General features: G+C 38.7%; 1 protein-coding gene across 1 annotated transcript; it reads right to left on the bottom strand.

The window, feature by feature from the left end:
* Positions 1 to 14,802: 14,802 nt before the first annotated feature.
* Positions 14,803 to 16,089, bottom strand: LOC138393912 (zinc finger protein 678-like). The gene is given in 1 exon segment (XM_069485449.1): positions 14,803 to 16,089. A coding segment is annotated over 1 exon segment (1,287 nt).
* Positions 16,090 to 21,962: the final 5,873 nt, after the last annotated feature.

Genomic DNA, 21,962 nt, shown 5'->3' with positions numbered 1-21,962 from the left:
TTCAAACCTTGCTGGCAGAAAAATGACTGGGCAGATGGGCACGGACGTCAGGCCTACCCAGTCACTAAGAAGGCACTGGGGAGAAGGAAAGCCTCACGCAGTGGATGCCCCCAGTGCTGACCTGGATGGAGTGGGAATGTTTTCTAGCGCACACGATTCATCCAGATGAAGACGGGTGCAGGCCCTCGGAAACCATGGAGCAAGAGAAAAGATGTGGGGGCATGGTGTCGGTGTACAAGCTGGCAGCCCGGCAGAAGATAGCGCTGCCAACTGCCACAGGGATGCCACTTTGCATGGCTGAGCTAGCCAGAAAGGCCCCTGTGAAGGGACAAATGTTCTCCCTCCGTAGTCTCTGCTTCTCTGCCCTGCGGCCTCTGTCAGACAAGGAAGGCGTTAGCCTAGGTAGGGCATGAGACCCAAGGGTGGCAGAATCTCCTTCCTGGCCTTCCCTGCACACCTCTCCATGGCATCCAGAGTTCCTGTTGAAGTGGTGGTCGTCGTCAGCGGTTTGGCTGTCGTCCTCTTCACATGGGAAAGGTGGCTCACCTCCTGGCGGCAAAGACGTTCCTACTCTTGCCTGTGTCCGCTGGCGCCCCCTCGACAACGAGGGAACCAGACCATCCCACTCCCAAGCAGGAACCCCACAGAAAACGGATGGCACCCGGCTCCCTAGCCCGAGCAGAACTGCACCGTGGGGCTCACCACAGAAAGATGACTTCAAGGAGCCCCGAGGGAAACCAGTTGCTCCCACCTGCCCACACAAATACATATCACCGCCCTCTCTCTCTCTCACCCTCTCTCTGTCTCTCTCTCTCTCTCTAAAGCCAAAGGCACTCAGTTCCTGAGAGGGCCGGGCTCCACGGTGGGCGAAGAAGGAACCGTGAGTACAGAGGGGCACACGGCCATCGGGCAGTCCAGCCTCCCGAGTCAGGGGCATGATGACTTTGGACTCTCGGGGCGACTCACGTACACAGCCAGCAGGTGGGTGTGAGGTGGCGATGGTGGACCGGTCCGTGGATGCTGCTGCTGCTTCCTGGATGCCGCCACGGAGCCACCTTCAGCCTGCGAGGCCCAGTCTTCATTGCCAGGGGCTGCGGCCTGTCCCCTCTGCTCTTCAGGGTGGGAGGTAAGGCACGGCCAGGCAAGACCCAGGGACAGCAAGTGTGACCGGAGCGGTGCCTGGCTAAGACCTGACAGCCCAGTAGGACGCAGGCAGGGAGGCGGCGGGGTTTCCCGCGCAGGACCGGCCCGCTCCAAGACCGACGATGGGGAGAAGCCACCCTTTCCAGGCGCCCAGAGGGCCCCAAGAGAGCTCGGGGAAAGCATAACCTACCTAGGGCCACATGCACAGGTCCGCTTCTGCAGGCCTGGGCAAGACTGTGCATTCTTGTCCGAAGAGAAAACGGTTACCCAGGCAGGGCACACAGGCCCCCAACCTCAGCGAAGGGGAACAGGGCCACCCACCCTGCAGCCCCACAAAACCCAGTCCCTCCTCCTCCTGCCTCACCCCCTCAGGGCAAACAGTGGCGGGCAATGGCCCCTGCCAGCCTTTGCCTACCCCTGCCCGCACTGCCCCAGGAACAGGCAAGCATGGATCTCCCTGCAAGAAAGGAACGAACGGAGAGCGGACGCCAAGGGAAACAGCCTCTTCCTCACAAGGCAAAGGCCAGGCAACGTGTGCTGCCGCTGAGCTCATGGGAATCATGGGGAAGACGGATGGGGCACTGACACCAAGACTTCAAACCTTGCTGGCAGAACAAATGACTGGGCAGATGGGCACGGACGTCAGGCCTACCCAGTCACTAAGAAAGCACTGTGGAGAAGGAAAGCCTCACCCAGTGGATGCCCCCAATGCTGAGCTTGATGCAGTGGGAATGTTTGACGGCGCACAGGGTTTATCCAGGTGAAGAAGGGTCCAGGCCCTCGGAAACCAATGCGGAAGAGAAAAGATGTGGGGGCATGGTGTCGGTGTACAAACTGGCACCCCGGCAGGAGAAAGCAGTGCCAACCGGCACGAGGATGCCACCTTGGATGGCTGAGCTAGCCATAGAGGCCCCTGTGGAAGGACAGATGTTCTCCCTCCATAGTCTCTGCTTCTCTGCCCTCCGGCCTCCGTCAGAGAAGATAGGCCTGAGCCTAGGTCGGGCCTGAATCCCAAGGGTGGCAGAATCTCCTTCCTGGCCTTCCCTGCACACATGTCCCTGGCATCCAGAGTTCCTGTGGAAGTGGTGGAGGTCGTAGCCGTCCTCGGCTTGGCTTTCGTCCTCTTCGGATGGGAAAGCTGGCTCACCTCCTGGCGGCTACGACGTTCCTACTCTTGCCGGTCTCAGTTGGCACCTCCTCCCCCCCCCCCCGACCGAGACGGAACCAGACCATCCCACTCCCAAGCAGGAACCCCAGGGAAAACGAACGGCACCCGGCTCCCTAGCCGGAGCGGAACTGCACGGAGGGGCTCACCACGAGGATAGGTGACTTCAAGAAGCCCCGAGGCAAATGGCGAACATGGCAGACCATTTACTCCCACGTGCGAACACACATACATATAATCTCTATCTCTCTGTCTCTCTCTCTGTGTCCCTCTTTCTCTCAGAAGCCACAGGGACTCAGGCAGGTCCCGACAGGGCCAGGCTCTGCGGCCGGCAAAGGAGGTCCCCTGCGTCCAGAGGGACACACGGGCATACTGGTAGTCGAGCCTTGCGAGTCCCGGGCGTGAAGACTCTGGACTCTCGGGGAGACTCACATACACAGCCAGCAGGCGGCTGTGAGGTGGCGATGGGCGACCGGTCCGTGGATCCCGCTGCTGCTTCCTGGATGCCGCCACGGAGCCACCTTCAGCCTGCGAGGCCCAGTCTTCATTGCCAGGGGCTGCGACCTGTCCCCTCTGCTCTTCAGGGTGGGAGGTAAGGCACGGCCAGGCAAGACCCAGGGACAGCAAGTGTGACCGGAGCGGTGCCTGGCTAAGACCTGACAGCCCAGCAGGACGCAGGCAGGGAGGCGGCGGGGTTTCCCCGCGCAGGACCGGCCCGCTCCAAGACCGACGATGGGGAGAAGCCACCCTTTCCAGGCGCCCAGAGGGCCCCAAGAGAGCTCGGGGAAAGCACAGCCTACCTAGGGTCACATGCAGATGCCCGCTTCTGCAGGCCTGCGCAAGACTGTGCATTCTTGTCCGAAGAGAAAACGGTTACCCAGGCAGGGCACACAGGTCCCCAACCTCAGCGAAGGGGAACAGGGCCACCTGCAGCCCCACAAAACCCAGTCCCTCCTCCTCCTGCCTCACCCCCTCAGGGCAAACAGTGGCGGGCAATGGCCCCTGCCAGCCTTTGCCCACCCCTGCCCACACTCCCCCAGGAACAAGCCAAGCATAGATCTCCTTATAAGAATGGAACGAACGGAGAGTGGATGCCAAGTGAAACAGCCTCTTCCTCAGAAGGCAAAGGCCAGGCAAGCTGTGCTGCCGCTCAGCGTTTAATATATTACAAGATGCTCCACTTCACTCCTAATAAGTGACACAAAAGAAGGTATTTTTGACCCATAAACATTTCTGTAGGTTTAATATTACACTCTGTTGCCGAGGCTGAGGAGGAGCAGTCATCTTCGGGTATTGCTGGTGGGAATATAAATTGATACTCTTTTAGAGGGAAAATTTCCGACATCTATCAAAATATAAAATTCTGGTGCTCTTTGACCCATCAATTTCTGGGAAGTTAGCCTACAGATGTACTTGGGCAGGGTTATTTACGGCAGGATTTTTGGTACCGAAATGTCAGAAAAACGACCCAAGTGTCCATACGCAGCGGACTAGGTAAATAGAGCACCACACATGCATACGGTGGAATGAGTGCAGCTCTAGGAAGAATGGAGCCCATTCTCTGTGTAGTGGTGTTTAAAAACCTCCAAGTAGATTAAATTAATAATAAAGCAATGTGCAGAAGTGTGCATATTATACATTCTCTCTAAAAAATCAAGAGGGAAGAATAAAAATGCATTATTTTATTTTATATGCATTAATATATAATAGAAGCCGGTAATCAATGACAGTTCTTTTGAGGGGTGGTCGGGAGCGCGCACAAGGAAGAGGTGGGTAAAGGGAATAGGAGAGCGATTTCTCGATGTTTTCCTTTTCATGTATTATATTTTAAACTATGTCAATATGTTCCCTATTCATGTGGTTGTGTTGATGCTTGTGTATACACCTAAGGTGCTGCCAGTCATATAAAAGTATCCCACATACGTACAGTACATAATATTTGGAAATACATAATGGTTTATGTATTTATTATACTATCATTTTATTGTTACTTTAGAGTTACTCTTTCTATGTAATACTTATTATAAAATTCAACTGTAAAACTACACCTGGCAGGTCCTTCAGAAGGTGTTACAAAAGAAGGCATTGCTATCACAGAAGAGGGCAGCTCTAGGCATGTCAGTGCCTGGGAAGGCTTTCCAGTAGAACAGAAGTGGAGGTGGAAGATAGTAAGAATGATGATCCTGACCCTGTGCAGGCCTAGGCTAATGTGTGTGTTTTACCTTAGTCTTTGACAAAAAAAGTTTAAAAAATAATAAAAAAAAGATATAAAACAAAACAAAGATTATAGAATAAGGATATACAGAAAGAAACTATTATTATACAGCTATACAGTCTGTATTTTAAGTTAAGTGTTATTAAAACAAAGTCAAAAAGTTAAAAAAAATTAAAAGTTTATAAAGCAAAGCTACAGTAAGGTAAGGCTAACTTATTATTGAAGGAAAAAACAACTTTTAAAAATAAATTAAGGGGTGTAGCCTAAGTGTACTTAAGTGGTATATCCTAAGTTTGATAAAGTCTACAATAGTTTACAGTAACGTCCTAGGCCTTCACATTCACTCACCACTCATTCACTGACTCACCCAGAGCAACTTCCAGTCCTGCAAGCTCCATTCATAGTAAGTGTCCTATATATGTGTACCATTTTTAATCTTTTTTATTGCATTTTTACTGTATCTTTTTATGTTTAGATATGTTTAGATATAGAAAAAAAGCCATATAGCTACAACCCACTGATGTTCAACAAAGCAGAAAAAAACACTGAGAAATGATGCCCTATTCAATAAACGGTGCTGGGAAACTTGGAGAACCATATGGAGAAAAATGAAACTGAACTACTACCCCTCACCATATACAAAAATTAACTCAAGATGGATTAAAGACTTAATTGTGAGATCTGATATCATAAAAGTTGTTTCTTTGAAAAGATCAACAAAATTTACTAACTTTTCCCTAGATTAATTAGAGAGAGAGAACTCAAAGATTCAAATTAGTACTATAACAAATGAAAGAGGAGATATTACTACTAATTTTACAGACATGAAAACGATTATATTGCAAAGCTACGGTCCCTGACCCCCAGGCGGCAGCCCAGAACCGGTGCGTGGCCTGTTAAGAACCGTGCCACGCATCATAGCCTGAGCTCCACGGCCCCTGGCTTTCTGTGGAAAAATTGTCTTCCATGAAGAGATTAAATCAGTAATAAAAAATCTCCCAGCAAGAACCCAGGACCAAATGGATTCACTAGACAATTGCACCAAATATTTAAAGAAGAATCAATGCCAAACCTCAAACTTCTGAAAATTGAATAGGAGGGACCACTTCCAAACTCACTTTATGAGGCCAGCATTACCACAGCCAGTACCTTTATTGAACACAGATGCAAAAATCCTCTATAAAATACTAGCAAACCAAATTCAAAATCACATTAAAATATCCATACACTATAATAAAGTGGGATCTATCGCAGAGATGCAAAGATGATTTCACAAATGCAAATCAATAAATGTGACAGAACACATCAACAGAAGGAATAAAAATTATATAATTTTTATAGATACATAAAATCATTTTTTTTTCATCTTGTTATGGGGGATACAGAATTGCAGGTTACATACGTTGCTCCTGTACCGCCTTTCCCCCCAAGTCAGAGCTCCAGGCGTGTCTGTTCCCCAGGTCGTGCGCATTGCACCCATCATGTAGGTATATATCCCTCCCTTCCCCACCCCCCCTTCCCAAGTCAGCACCTTCAAGTGTTACCATTCCCCAAACGGTGCGCAATGCACTCATTGTGTAGGCATACACCCATCCCCTCCCCCACCCCCCACCTCAGTCTGATATCCAATTGGTGTCGTTCCCAGATGTGTATTTAGGTGATGATCAGGGAAACCAATTTTCTGGTGAGTACATGTGATGCTTGTTTTTCCATTCTTGGGATACTTCACTTAATATAATGGGTTCCAACTCTCTCCAGGAGAACCATAGAGATGTCACAAAATCATTTGACAAACTCATCTGACACCTAAAAAAATTAAAGTGCTTGGTTTTTTGTTCTAATCACGTCTTAACTGCCCTGTTGTGAATATTTTGTTCATAAATACAAAAAGTTTATTGGCTTTCCTTTTTGCTGAAGAATGAAACTTCGTAATAATAATAATAAATAACAAAACAAAACAAGAACAAATAGAAAAACGAGGTGTGGGACCGCTCCCAGCACAGAGTTCGAGTTCAAGTGCTCCGTCCTGTCTGCTGTCTGCCTATGTCATCTCTCCAATCCCAGTGCCCCCTGCAGGGGCAAGGGCGACCTCCAATATTTATGAGGCACTGATGATCCTTGGCTGGATCCATGATTTCATCAAGGAAGGAAAAATGATGATTGTGATTCCTGTTATTACTTCTGCATTTTATAATGAAAACTTTTTGTAACAATTTTGGTTACACTAATGAAATTCATATTACAGAGGCAGTATATGTATTCCTCCAGTGGTGAATAATCTTATTTATGGGAAGAGAGATTGTTAGGAAATGAGAAGTTTCTTCAAATCTGGATGTTTCAATATGCTTCAATTATTATATTTTTTGATGCTCAAAGTGTCCAAATTTTACCCAGTGGAACTACTTCAGGTACTCTTGCTTCCTTTTCACTTGACCTCATTACTCTTTGATATCTCTCTTGCTTTCTGAAGAAGAATATGTTTTAGGACTATTGTTAGCATTTCTTTAGAAATCATAGTTAATTTACCTGAGAATTATATCTAAAGACAACTTTTGGGAAACTCTAGTTCTCACTGCTACTAGTTAGCATGGCTTTTATGTTTTTTGCAACAGAGAGTTAATAACTATGCTTTTTCTAGAAAGAGAAAAATAAACTATAATTTTATATTTCTAATTAAAATTAAAATTATAGAATTTTTACTTAAACTAGTTGTTTCTATCTATTTAAAATATTTTATCTTTTCCTGAAAATCTTGTTTTTGATAATATCAGTATAATTACTTAACAATTTGTCTTATGTGTCTCAAAATAATACCAGTAGTAGTACAAAACAAAACTACTTAATGTAGTTTGATATATCTTTGCCATTATCCTGTCGTTAGAATATATTTCACTAGTCTGTGTTTAAAGATACTATGTTTGAAATATTTTCTCTTGGTGGTTATTCCATCAACTTTTCCATTTCAGGTAAATTTTCAAATGTACGACAAAAATGTGACTGTAATATTGGAGTATTACCTTATAAATGACTGTACATTCTGTGGTTATGTTCCATTTTGTTATTTTGATATTTTCATTTATCTTTTATCACTTTATTTTGATCAATTTAAAATTGCCTGTTGCTCACTTCATTTAGTTCTGATTTGATCTTATTAATTTCACTCCTTCTGCTGAGTTTGGGGTTGGTCTGTTCTTCTTTCTCCAGCTCTTTGAGTCTATTCATTAGGTTGTCTATTTGTAAATTTTCTGTCTTTTTGATAGAGGCATTTATGGAAATAAACTTTCCTCTCAGGACTGCTTTAACTGTGTCCCGCAGATTTTGATAACTTGTGTCTCCTTTGTCATTTAGTTCAAAGAATCTTTTGATCTCCATCTTGATTTCCTCATTTATAAAGTGATCATTCAGGAGAAGGTTGTTTAGCTTCCATGACTGTGAGCAGAAACAAGAATTTCTGTTAGGGTTGATTTCTACTTTTCCATTGTGATCTGAGAATATGCATAGTATAACTGAAGCCAGCATAACTCTAATACCAAAACCAGGAAAGGATGCAACAAAAATACAAAACCACCGACCAATACCCCTCATTAATATAGATGCAAAAATTCTCAATAAAATCCTAGCAAATCCAATCCAGGTGTTTATCAACAAAATAATCCATCATGGCCAAGTGGGCTTCATCCCAGAGATGCAGGGATGGTTCAACATACACAAATCTATAAATGTAATACACCACATAAATAGAAGCAAAAACAAAGACCATATGATCCTCTCCATAGATGCAGAAATAGCAATTGAAAAAATTCAACACCCTTTTATGATAAGAATGCTTAATAAAATAGGCATAGACAGAGCCTACCTAAAAATAACACAAGCCATATATGAAAAACCCACAGCCAACATCATACGGAATGGGGAAAAATTGAAAGCCTTCCGATTCAGCACTGGAACCAGACAAGGTTGCCCACTGTCCCCACTGCTATTCAGCATAGTGCTGGAAGTCCCTGTGAGAGCAATCAGGCAAGAGAGCAGAATGAAGGGTGTCCAAATGGGGACAGAAGAGATCAAACTCTAACTCTTTGCAGATTATATGATATTATATCTAGAAAACCCCAAGGATTCAACCAAGAGACTTGTGGAACTGATAAATGAATGCAGTAGTGTCAGGATACAAAATCAATACACACAAATCAGAGGCATTCATATATGCCAATAACAATCAACAGAGAACCAAATCAAAGACTCAATACCCTTTACAATATCAACAAAGAAAGTAAAAACATAGGAATACATTTAACTAAGGAGGTAAAAGACCTCTACAGGGAGAACTATCAAACACTGAGGAAGGAAATTGCAGAACATGTAAATAGGTGCAAAACCATACCATGCTCATGGATCGGAAGAATCAACACTGTTAAAATGTTTATACTACACAAAGTGATCTACAGATTGAATGCAATCCCTATTAAATTACCAAAATCATTTTTCACAGATATAGAAAAAATAATTTTATGCTTTGTATGGAACCAAAGAAGACCCCATTTAGCAAAAGCAATTTTAAGCAATAAGAACAAAATGAGAGGTATTAATTTACCAGACTTTAAACTATACTACAAAGCTGTGGTGCTTAAAACAGCTTGGTATTGGCACAAGTACAGGGACACAGACCAGTGGAACAGAACAGAAAATCCAAATAAAAACTATCCTCATATAGCCATCTAATCTTTGACAAAGCAGACAAAAACATACTCTGGGGACAAGAATCCTTATTCAATAAATGGTGCTGAGAAAACTGGATAGTCACATGTAGAAGACTGAAACAGGACCCACAGCTTTCACCTCTCACAAAAATCAAATCACGGTGGATAACAGACTTAAACCTTAGGTGTGAAACGATTAGAATTCTAGAAGAAAATGTGGGAAAGACTCTTATAGACATTGGCCTAGGAAAAGAATTAATGAGGAAGACCCCAAAAGCAATCACAGCAGCAAGAAAAATAAATAAATGGGAACTGAATAAATTAAACAGCTTCTACACAGCCAAAAAAAAAAACAAAAAAAACAAAAAAAAACTGTCACGAGTGTAAATAGACAAACTAGAGAATAGAAAAAAGTTTTTGCATGCTACACATCTGACAAAGGACTGATAACTAGGATCTATTTAGAACTCAGGAAAATCAGCAAGAAAAAAATCAAACAACCTATCAAAAAGTGGACAAAGGACATGAACAGAAAATTTTCAAAAGAAGACAGAAGAATGGCCAACAAACACATGAAACAAATCCGTAACATCTCTAATCATCAGGGAAATGCAAATCAAAACCACAATGAGATGTCACTTAACTCCAGTGAGAATGGCCTTTATCAAAAAGTCCCATAACAACAAATGTTGGCATGGATGCCAAGAGACAGGAACACTCAAACACTGCTGGCGGGACTGCAAACAAGTGCAACCTCTGTGGAAAGCAATATGGAGATACCTTAAACAGATACAAGTAGACCTACCATTTGATCCAGCAATCCCATTACCGAGCATCTATCCAAAAGAACAAAAGACATTCTATAACAAAGATATCTGCACCCAAATGTTTATAGCAGCACAATTCACAATTGAGAAGATGTGGAAACAACCCAAGTGCCCATCCATCAATACATGAGTGGATTAATAAAATGTGGTATATGTATATCATGAAGTACTACTCAGCTATAAGAAACAATGGTGATATAGCACCTCTTGTATTTCCTTGGAAAGAGTTGGAACCCATTCTACTAAGTGAAGTATCACAAGAATGGAAAAATAAGCACCACATGTACTCACCAGCAAATTGGTTTCAATGATCATCACCTAAGAGCACATTTAGGAAGAACATTAATCGGATGTCGGGCAGATGTGGGTGGGGGAGGGGATGGGTGTATACATACGTAATGAGTGTGATGCTCACTGTCTAGGGGATGGACACGTTTGAAGCTCTGACTTGGGGGAGGGGTAAGGGCAATATACGTAACCTAAACCTTTGTACCCCCACAATATGCTGAAATAAGAATTAAAAAAATAAAAATTAAAAAAATATATGCTGAGACAGTCAATGATAAGTGTTCTTCACCACAAAAGTGATAACTATGAGAATTAAAGCATCTGTTAATTAGCTAGAATAAGCATTAGACAATGGGGATGTGAGTGTGTATGTATATATATTTCAAAACATCACATTTTACATGATAAATACATATAAGGTTATCAATCAATTAAAAAATCAATAAAAATCTTTGAAGTATAGCACTGTTCTAAATGCTGAGCCTGGATCTTTGTCATGAGCTTAACTGAACAGTATCAAAAATATACAGCTTTAGTGCTGTTTTTGTCATTCTATTTGTCAGTCATAAGCAAGGGAACTCTGATATTTACCAGCAGATTCAGAATCCAGCACAGAACATGAAAAGGGCTTGAATGCTTTTATGTTAAGCTAAGGACAACTGGAATTCTTGGTGTTGATGATTATGGTATGGAAGAAACTAAAGAGATATGCGGTGCTCACTGTGCCACCTCTGGCCACTGTCAGCACAGAAAACAAGATTGCATACCAAATCACTGATGAAATTTTCAATCAAAAAGCTGCCATGATCCGAGATTCTTCTAGAGAGAATGACCAAATTGCTGGCCACAGTTAGAAGACTGAAAACGAAAACTGTATACTACGTACTGTACAAACTCAAATAAAGTCGTGTAAAATAAATTCTCTAAGATTGAAATATAAGGTAAAGAAAGATCATTCCAAATTTTAAATCCACAGAAATCATTCTATTAAATTCTAAAAATGCACTGAAAATACATACTCATAAGTAGATTCTAGATGGATACATATATTGTACTATAAATAATTGATAGAAAATTAAATTCAAACTTCTTCCTTTACCTAAACTCTCTATTAAAAGATGGCCAAGTTCTGATGTTTCTTTATATAGTGCTTACCATATGCATCACAAACTTATGAATGCTTTACTTATTTTAATTATTTTCATATTTATGACATTATATGTTAGGATCTAATAACGTTTTGCTTTTACAAAACAAAAAGTACTGAGTTCTTGATTTAATCCTCTGGCATTCAGAATTGTTTATCTTTCTTTGTACTTTAAGGCTCCTACTTTTACCTTAGGATGCTGAATCTCTCTAATCTTAAGTAATCAGAATGCTGCATGTATAACCTATAAATGGCCTCAAACTCTCTAGTTAAATTATATTTTCACCAAATTAAAAAATTCTGCACTTCTCATCAGAACTTTTAAAGTACTGTGTGAACTGGCAGGGGGTGAGTACAACAGTGAGAAAGTTGTAGACCAAGTACAGGCAGAAAGAAGAATGGCTTAGATACATTTGTAGCAGGGAATGAAGATAAAAAGATAGGAAAAAAATTATGGAGAAAATTATGCAATCAAAGAAGCAGAGTTTCCACTTATAAATTCCAAGTGTTGGTTGTTGTGTAGGTCTCTTCTCTCCACATGCAAAGTCAGTGCCATTTTTTCACCCTGGACATTTTCAATCTCTTACCTGGAACCACAAACTCACTCCCACAGAAATATTTACTGCTAATTATAAAGCATCTGTTACATACATAAGACTGTCATGTAATTGTTCCTTCTATTTAAATATCAAAACAACCCCATAATTTATAAATCCTTCTTAGTGTTTACTTGAACAAATTAGCTGACACAGTCAATAAATCAATTAGGTCAATGACCAAAAGTAAAAGAAACAGTGACCAAAAGTGCTTTCAATACACTCCGCAAATTAGAAGGAAAATATAGAATGTGCTAAATAAATAAAATGAAATTGATACACTGTGGAATTACTCATACCTTCAGATTATTTTATGAGCACTATTAAATTTTATAAAAATCATTCTTATAATTGAAGAGCATGTCATATAAAGAATACTTAATGAACTTTGAAATAATAAAATTATACATCAGGCCTAGCATGAGTAATAAGCATGTAAGAACAGAGGACTGGCATGGGCAGGTTCTGAACCAGAAGCTTTAGGGTTTTAAACAAATTTTTTTTTTTTTTTTTTTTGAGACAGAGTCTCACTCTGTTGCCCAGGCTAGAGTGAGTGCCGTGGCGTCAGCCTAGCTCACAGCAACCTCAGACTCCTGAGCTCAAGGGATCCTCCTGTCTCAGCCTCCCGAGTAGCTGGGACTACAGGCATGCACCACCATGCCTGGCTAATTTTTTCTATATATATTTTTAGCTGTCCATATAATTTCTTTCTATTTTTAGTAGAGATGGGGTCTCGCTCTTGCTCAGGCTGGTCTTGAACTCCTGAGCTCAAACGATCCGCCCACCTCGGCCTCCCAGAGTGCTAGGATTACAGGCATGAGCCACCACGCCCGGCCTTTTAAACAAATTAATTCAACATAAAGCAAAAAAAAAAATTTGCTTTCAGAATCTTTGAAGTTTCTAGTTTGCTAGTAAATTCTCAACACTTTTGAAATTACCTATTTTTTCCAATATTTCTTCTTTTCTTTTCAAAATAGGTATACATCCACATTCACACAAACATAATTACTTACTCTGTAAATCTATTACAACTAAAGTTCATCTTAACCATGATATATTTGCATGTTTGATTCTATGTAAATAAAAAATGTGTTTATTTGTGCTTCACTGGCTAAAGAGGTTGCATGTTGAAAGAAAAATGTAGAATAAAATGGAACAAGTAGTCATTCAGTGTTCAGAAATGGATGGCTTTTCATTAAATGGACAATCTTTATTATAAGCATTACAGTAACAAAGTAATTGCAAAAATAATAAAACTTTTGGGAACATTATTCTTCAAAGTATTAGAAATTTAAAGCCACTACAAAAAAGGATCACAAATGATGTCATTTTAGTGTGCAACCAATTGTACATTTTTACAATCCGTTACCTCCAACTCTGAGTAACATCAGACAGGTTAATGTTAGTGGCAAAATAACACTTCATTCAATCTACAACATGTTTGACACAATAGAAACTTTTTTTAACTTAATAAAACAAATTAAGTTTACATGTAATCTAAAAATATTTCAAAATTCACTCTATTTCATCATCCTCATTTCCAATTAGTAAAACAATTTATTTCTGATATTGTAATTGTTTCATTCTGATTATGATGAGAAGAATATTAGTCTCTATACCTACATTATACATCACTTGAAATACTGTTTGTTAAAAGTCAACCACAAAGCATCTCTCCATTTCATACATGTTACATTTCAGTGATTTCAATTTTCCATGGAAAAGTACATGAATGATGCCTACTTAATACAGAAAGACTTCTAATACCTGTGATGCACCTACCATTACCCACACACATTCACATACATACTAGGAATTAAAGCATAACATCTACTGCTTTGCGAGTTGAATCACATCAGTATTTGCTTGTCAAAAAAATGCAAAAGATTATACTTTGTTCCATTTTCATCCCACCCTGACCAGAAAGTATATTTTACATGTAATTGTAACTCTCAAAAAAATCTCTCTCTTTTTTAAAACTGACATACAAATAAATTATCTAACTATTTTAACTGGATTATTCTCTATAATCAACAACCTGGTTTAAAGAAATGGGTGAATGTGTTAGTGCCTTAGTGCATTGTACTGTGAATCCTCTGATATCTATTTAGACTTGATTTTTGATTAAATCTGTTCCGAAATTTATTATATCTGTTAAGTATCAATTCTGTGTTGTTTCTCTAAGGTATACCTTTTCCATAAATCTTTTTTCACGTTCATTAAATTTGTAAGGTTTCTATCTATTAAAAATTTTCTGATGTTGAGAAATGCTTGAGAAAACATTGGAGGGTTTCTTTCAGTGTAAGTTCTCTCATGTCCAATAAGATCTGTGATAGAAGTAAAGGTATGTTCGGTGCTCTACATTATTATTGTTTACTTTCAGAATAAGTACTGTTGTGCATTTTAAGGCTAATGCTTTGGGAAAGCACTTCCATAGTCATTACATTTATCTCACTTTTATCTAGTATGATGTCTTTGATGTTCAGTAAGATGTGAGCAGTTATTGCAGGCTTTGCCACCTTCTTCACATTTGTAGGGTTTCTCTACAGTATGAATTCTTTTACGTAGAATAAGGTATGTGTCCCAGGTAATGGTTTTTCCACATTCTTCATATCTGTAGGATTTCTCTCCAGTATGATTTTTCTTTATGTACCATAAGGTGTGAGCACTGGGTAAAGGCTTAGACACATTCTTCACATTTGTGTGGTTTCCCTTCACTATGACTTAACACAGAGTAAGGATTGAGGACTGGGTAAAGGCTTTACCACGTTCTTTACATTTGCATGGTTTCCCTCCTGTATGAATTCTTTTATGTAGAGTGAGGTCTGTGCACTGGGTAAAGGCTTTTCCACATTCTTCACATTTGTAGGATTTCTTTCCGCTATGAATTGTTTTATGTAGATTGAGGTCTGTGCACTAGCTAAAGGCTTTGCCACATTCTTCACATTTCTATGGTTTCTCTCCTGTATGAATTCTTTGATGTAGAGTAAGGTGTGAGCACTGGGTAAAGGCTTTGCCACATTCTTTACATTTGTATGGTTTCTCTCCTGTATGAATTCTTTGATGTAGAGTAAGGTGTGAGCACTGGGTAAAGGCTTTGCCACATTCTTCACATTTGTATGGTTTCTCTCCTGTATGAATTCTTTTATGTTTAGTGAGGTCTGTGCACCAGCTAAAGGCTTTGCTACATTCTTCACATTTGTATGGTTTCTCTCCTGTATGAATTCTTTTATGTTCAGTAAGACGTGAGCACCTGGTAAAGGCTTTGCCACATTCTTCACATTTGTATGGTTTCTCTCCACTATGAATTCTTTTATGTTCAGTAAGACGTGAGCAGTGGGTAAAGGCTTTGCCACATTCTTCACATTTGTAAGGTTTCTCTCCTGTATGAATTCTTTTATGTTGAATGAGGTCTGTGCACCAGCTAAAGACTTTGCCACATTCTTCACATTTGTATGGTTTCTCTCCTGTATGAATTCTTTTATGTTCAGTAAGACGTGAGCACCTGGTAAAGGCTTTGCCACATTCTTCACATTTGTATGGTTTCTCTCCAGTATGAATTCTTTGATGTAGAGTAAGAATTGAGGACTGGGTAAAGGCTCTGTCACATTCTTCACACTTGTAGGGTTTCTCTCCAGTATGAATTCTGTTATGTATAGTAAGTTTTGAGTACCGGTTAAAGGCTTTTCCACATTCTTCACACTTGTAGGGTTTCTCTCCTATATGAATTTTCCTATTTGCAGAAAGTTTTGAGATATGGTTAAAAGTTTTGCCACATTTATTATGCTTGAAACTTCCCTCTCCTGTATGTCTTTTTTTATGTGTATTTAGGTTTAAAGATTTGGTAAAGACTTTTATACATTTATTATGTTTGAAGATTTTCCTATGGGTAGTTGACAAACATTGAGTAAGACCATCATAATATACTTTCTGCCTCTTACTCTCACCCACACACTCCCAGTCTTCTCTTAAGTGTACATTTTCAAGGCCACAGCTTCCATGTAGTCTCATTATTGATTTCTGGAATGAGTCTTGTATGCCCTGCTCTGGCAATAGGTCTCGGGTGCAATGGGAAGACATTTCTGAAATAAATGAAAATAACAAAGTATCTCATTAACTAGACTCAGGTGAATATACTTCACAATTTGAATACATAAAACTATACCAAGCACATTAGCAAGAAAGCACAATAGAATACCATGGTCTTACTTCCATCACAGATGTATGACCTTAAAAGTATACTTATGAACATGACTTTTTGAGAAATCATAACTGGTAATAGTTCATAGCACCCCAGATGAGAATGACACCAGGAACCAAATGGTACTGGAAGGAAAGTTTGTTACATTTACCTACCAAAGCCCTTCCTCTGTGCTGATGTACAGGAATCACATTAGTAGGAAAATCCCATCTCTTGGACTCCCTTTCAAAAGAGATTGAAACTATTGGCACATATGTCCATACATCTGGTTTTTTATGGTCTTTCCAAAAGGTGGTTCCTGTCTTCTATGACAACTACATAACTCTCTGGGAATGGTGTGTACATATCAAAAATAAAATTATGCAGTATTATAATGATGATACAAAACATTTAATTATGCTATAAAATTTGAAAGACAAAGTTAAAAAAGAGCATTACCATATGTTAATTGATATACAATATAAAAAGACATAATTATTGACATCAATATCATAAGGTTGGGGGCAGACATAAAGATTAAGAATTTTTGTATGCAACTGAAGTTGAGTAGTTATCAGTTCAATGTATTTTGCAACTTCAAAGGATTTTAGGTAATTCTCACAGTAAACATCAGGACAATGTTTATAGAGATACACAAAGGAATATCAGTGGCACACAATGCAGGAGAAATGGAGAGGAAAGAAAGAAAACATAGTGACCAAAGTTATATAAAACAATTAATATTAGGGAAATTATAAGTCCTTCCCTTTGAGAAAATTATGTAAATATTTATGTACTAGTATTTCAAGTCGGAAGACACAGTTAAATAAAGGGATTAAAAAATCCAACCATATTCTCTCTAAAGAGACTTTACCTCCTATCTTGTGAAAACAATAGACTACAGCTGGCAGGATATAACAAGACATACCATGAAAACCTTAAGCATATAAGAGCAGTGGAGTTCAAAATTATATTAGGCACATTACATTTGAAGTGGAAAATGTTATAGTTTATAAAATATACTTTAAGCCAAAACTGTCACAAGAGACAAGGACATTTAATATAAAAAGAGGTCATTCACTGAGAATCCATGAAAATAATACATATACATGATATCTATCTTTATCTCACATCAAGTTTCACAAATATATAGAGAAAACATTCACAGAATTGAAGCAAGAAAGGGACAGCAAAATAATAGGATACTTTGATATTCCACCTTCAATAATAATAAAGCCAGTCAAATTAATAATAAGAAAACAGAAGATTTGAAAACACCATAGAACAATTAGACCTAACAGATATATAGAGAACACTCTACAGAATAATACAACATACAATCTTCTTGATAGCTCATAAAACATTCTTCCTAAAAAGTACCTGTTTGGCCACAAAACAAGTCTTAACCAATTTTAGAAAACTGAAATTTTACACACTTTAATTTCTGACCAGAATGGAATGAAACTGTAAATAAGTAACAAGAAACACAGAAAAATTCACAAATATATGAAAAGAACACACTTTTGGACACATTCTTGTTCAAGGGAAGAAGACTTAATGCTGTGAAGATGTCGATAGTGGTCTACAGATTCAATGCAATTCCTTTCATATTCTCAATTTTAATTTTTTCAAAAATAGAAACAGCAAACCCAAAAATAACATGGAATCTCAAGAGACCACAAAGATCTGAACAATCATCAAAAAGAGAAACAATGCTATTGGTACCATACTTCCTCATTTTAAAACATTAAAAAAGCTATAATAGTCAATGAAATTTTCTACTGGCAAAAAGACAGAAAACTGGATGAGTGAATCAGAAAGGAACACAAATATAAATTCTTGCATATATTGTAAAATAAAAAGGTATCTTCACACTCATATTTATTTCATCATTATTCACAAAGGCCAGTAGATGAAAGAAATCCAAACTGCCCTTACCAAATGAAAGGATAAATACAATTTGAAATTTAGAAATAATGGGTTATTTCTCAGTTTAAAAAAAAAAACCAGATAATCTAATAACAGCCACAGTAGAGATAAACCTTGATGACATTATGCTTAATGAAATGTCAGGCACACTGAGACAGATATCTCAAGATTATACTTGTATGATATTTCTAAACCAGTTACACTCCTAGAAACAGAAAACATGATGTTGTTTGTCAGCAGTTAGGCAACAGGGAAAATGGGTAGTTTTCTCATGTGTACTGAATTTTAGTTTTACAAAATACATACATTCTAGACATATTTTGCATGAAGATGTAGTTAACATGACTGGTGTGAATAATTAAAAGTAATTAAGATTGTAATTTTTGTGATTTTACAATAATTAAAATAATAATATCTTAAAGATATACACAGTTATGAGGCTTTTCAAAACTTTCCTACATATTATAAAACTGATTCTTTTTTTTAATTTCAAAATATTATGGGAGTAAATCATTTAGACTATATTTATTGCTTTTGCACCGACTGATCAAACCTACAAGTGTGCGCATCCACAGATTGTGTGCACCACAGTCATTAGGTGTGAATTTTCCCAACCCCTTCATCCCCTTCCAACTGTCCAATACCACCTGATTTTTTTTTTTTTTTTTTTTGTTGAGACAGAGTCTCACTTTGTTGCCCAGGCTAGAGTGAGTGCCCTGGCGTCAGCCTAGCTCACAGCAACCTCAAACTCCTGGGCTTAAGCGATCCTACTGCCTCAGCCTCCCAAGTAGCTGGGACTACAGGCATGCGCCACTATGCCCGGCTAATTTTTTCTATATAGATTTTTAGTTGTCCATATAATGTCTTTCTATTTTTAGTAGAGACGGGGTCTCGCTCTTGCTCAGGCTGGTCTCGAACTCCTGACCCCTAGCGATCCACCTGCCTCAGCCTCCCAGAGTGCTAGGATTACAGGCGTGAGCCACCGCGCCCGGCCAATACCACCTGATTTTTACTTCCATTTGGTCACATATGTGTGGATCAATTGGTAACAATTTGATAGTGAGTATGTGTGGTGCATGTTTTTCCATTCTTGTGATACTTCAAAGAATGGGCTCCAACACAATCCAGGATAATACAAGGTGTGTTATTTAACCACTGATTTTTGAGGCTTAGTACTACTCTATGGTATACATATACCACATTTTATATGTATTAATACATATATTCATATGCATGTATTTATAATTACCAAGGTTGTTTCAACATCTTTGCCATTGTAAATTGTGATGTTATAAACATTCAACTGCAGATGTCTTTATTATAGGATGACGTTTTTTCATGGGGTAGATACCAAGTAGTGCAATTGCCGGATCAAATGGTAGTTCTACTTTTAGTACTTTGATGTGGTTTCATATAACTTTCCATATAGATTATAGGAGTTTGTAGTCCCACCAGTAGTATATATAAGAGTTCCTATCTCTCTACATCCACACCTACACTTGTTTTGGACTTATTGGTAAAAGCCATTCTCACTGGGGTAAAGTGATATCTCACTGTGGTTTTCATTTGCACTTCTCTGATGATTAGACATGGGCACATTTTTTTCATATGTTTGTTGCCCATTAGTACATCTTCTTTTAAAAAGTTTCTGTGCATGTACTTTGCACACTTTTAATGGGGTTGTTTTATTTTTTTTCTTACTGATTTTCCTGAGTTATATATAAATTCTAGTTATTAGCAATTTATTGGATATATAGCATGCAAATATTTTCTCCCATTCTCCAGGTTGTATATTTGCTCTAGTTATACTTTCATTGGTTGTGCAGAAGCTTTCTAGTCTGATCAGGTCCCATTTACTTATTTTTGTTGTTTCTGTGATAGTTTTTGGGATCTTCCTCATAAATTCTTTGCCTAGGCTGAAGTCTGTAAGAGTATTTTTAACATTTTCTGCTAGGATTCTTACAGTTAGTTTCACGACATAGGTTTAAGTCTTTTATCCACTGTGAGTTGATTTTTGTGAGAGATGAGAGGTGTGGATCCTGTTTCAGTCTTCTACATGTGGCTATCCAATTTTCACTGGACCATTTATTGAATAGGGATTCCTTCCCCAGTGTATATTCTTGTCTGCTATCACATGGCTATATGAGGATGGTTTTCTGTCTGGGTTCTCAGATCGCTTCCATTGATCTGTGTCCTGTTCTTGTGACAGTACCATGCTGTTTTGGTTACTATATCCTTGCACTATAGCTTAAAGTCTGGTAAATGGATGCCTCCCAATTTTTTCATTTTCCTTAAGGTTGCTTTTAGTATATGGGTTCTTCTCCTGTTCCATATGAAGCACAGAATTACATTTTCTCAATCTATAAAAATGATGTTAATATTTTAACAGGGATTGTATTGAATCTATAGATTATTTTTGGTAGTATAGACATTTTAACCATGTTGATACTGCCTATCTATGAGCATGATGTGCTTTTCCATATGTTTGTATCCTCTTCTGATTCCTTCCTCTGTGTTTTGTAATTCTCCCTATAGAAGTCCTTCACCTCCTTAGTTAGATATATTCCTAAGTATTTCATTTACTCTGTTGCTATTATGAAAGCTGTGAGTCTTTTATTTGGTTCTCAGTTTCACAGTTGTTGGCCCATGTGAAGTCTATTGATTTTGTAACCTGAGAGTCTGCTGAACTTATTATTCAATTCCAGTAGTTTCTTGTCAGAATCTTTGGGGTTTTCTAAGATCATGTAATGTGTAAAGAGCAATAGTTTGACCTCTTCTGCCCCAGTTGTGATGCCCTTTATTTCCTTCTCTTGCCTGATTGCTCTGGCTAAGACTTTCAGTACTATGTTGAATAAAACTTATAATAGAGGGAAATATTTTCTCATTCTAAGCAGGAATGTTTTCAATTTTTCCCTGTTCACTATGAGATTGGCTGGGTGTTTCTCATAATATGGGCTTTATCATTTTGAGGTAAGTTACCTCAATGCCTAATTTCTTAAGCATTCTTACACAAAAGAGGGCTGAATTTTGTCAAATGTTTTTTCTGTGAATCTTAGGAGTATCATATGGTCTTTGTTTATATTTCACTTTCATGTATGTAATTAGATTAATAGATTTGCATATGTTCAACCATACCTGCATCTCTGGAATGAAGCCCACTTGATCATAATGAATTATTTCTTTGAAGACCGGCTGAATTCCATTTTCTAGGAATATACTGAGAATTTTTGTATCTATATTCATAAGGTATATTTGTCTGTGTTTTTCTTCTTTTTGTTCTGTCCTTTTCTGGCTTTGGTATCAAGGCAATGTTGACTTTGTAAAACGTGTTGGGGAGGATTTCTTCCTTCTCAATGTTGTACAATAATTTCTGCAGGATAGACTCCAGTACTTATTTTTAAGTATAGTAGAATTTAGGAGTGAAACAATGTGGTTCAGGACATTATTGTTAAGGAAGGTTATTTATTACTGCTTCAATACCAGTGCTGATATTGGTCTGTTCAGGAATTGTATATCATCCTGAATGAGCCTAAGGTGTTTCTAAGAATTTGTCCATTTTATCCACATTTTCAAGTTTATGTGCATAGAGATTTTTAGAATATTCAAAGATGATATTTTGTATTTCTGTGGAATCAGTTGTAATTTCTCTTTTCCATTCCAAATTGAGCTTATTAGAGTCCTATCTTTTCTCCTTCTGGTTAATCTCATAAAAGGCAGGTCAATTTTGTTTATCTATTCAAAACCAACTTTCTGCTTCATTAATCTTCTGTATAGT

This window comes from Eulemur rufifrons, chromosome 13 (assembly GCF_041146395.1).
Source record: "Eulemur rufifrons isolate Redbay chromosome 13, OSU_ERuf_1, whole genome shotgun sequence".
NCBI lineage: Eukaryota > Metazoa > Chordata > Mammalia > Primates > Lemuridae > Eulemur > Eulemur rufifrons.
Note: the sequence above shows the minus strand (reverse complement) of the source record. Positions and strands in the feature narration are given on the sequence as shown.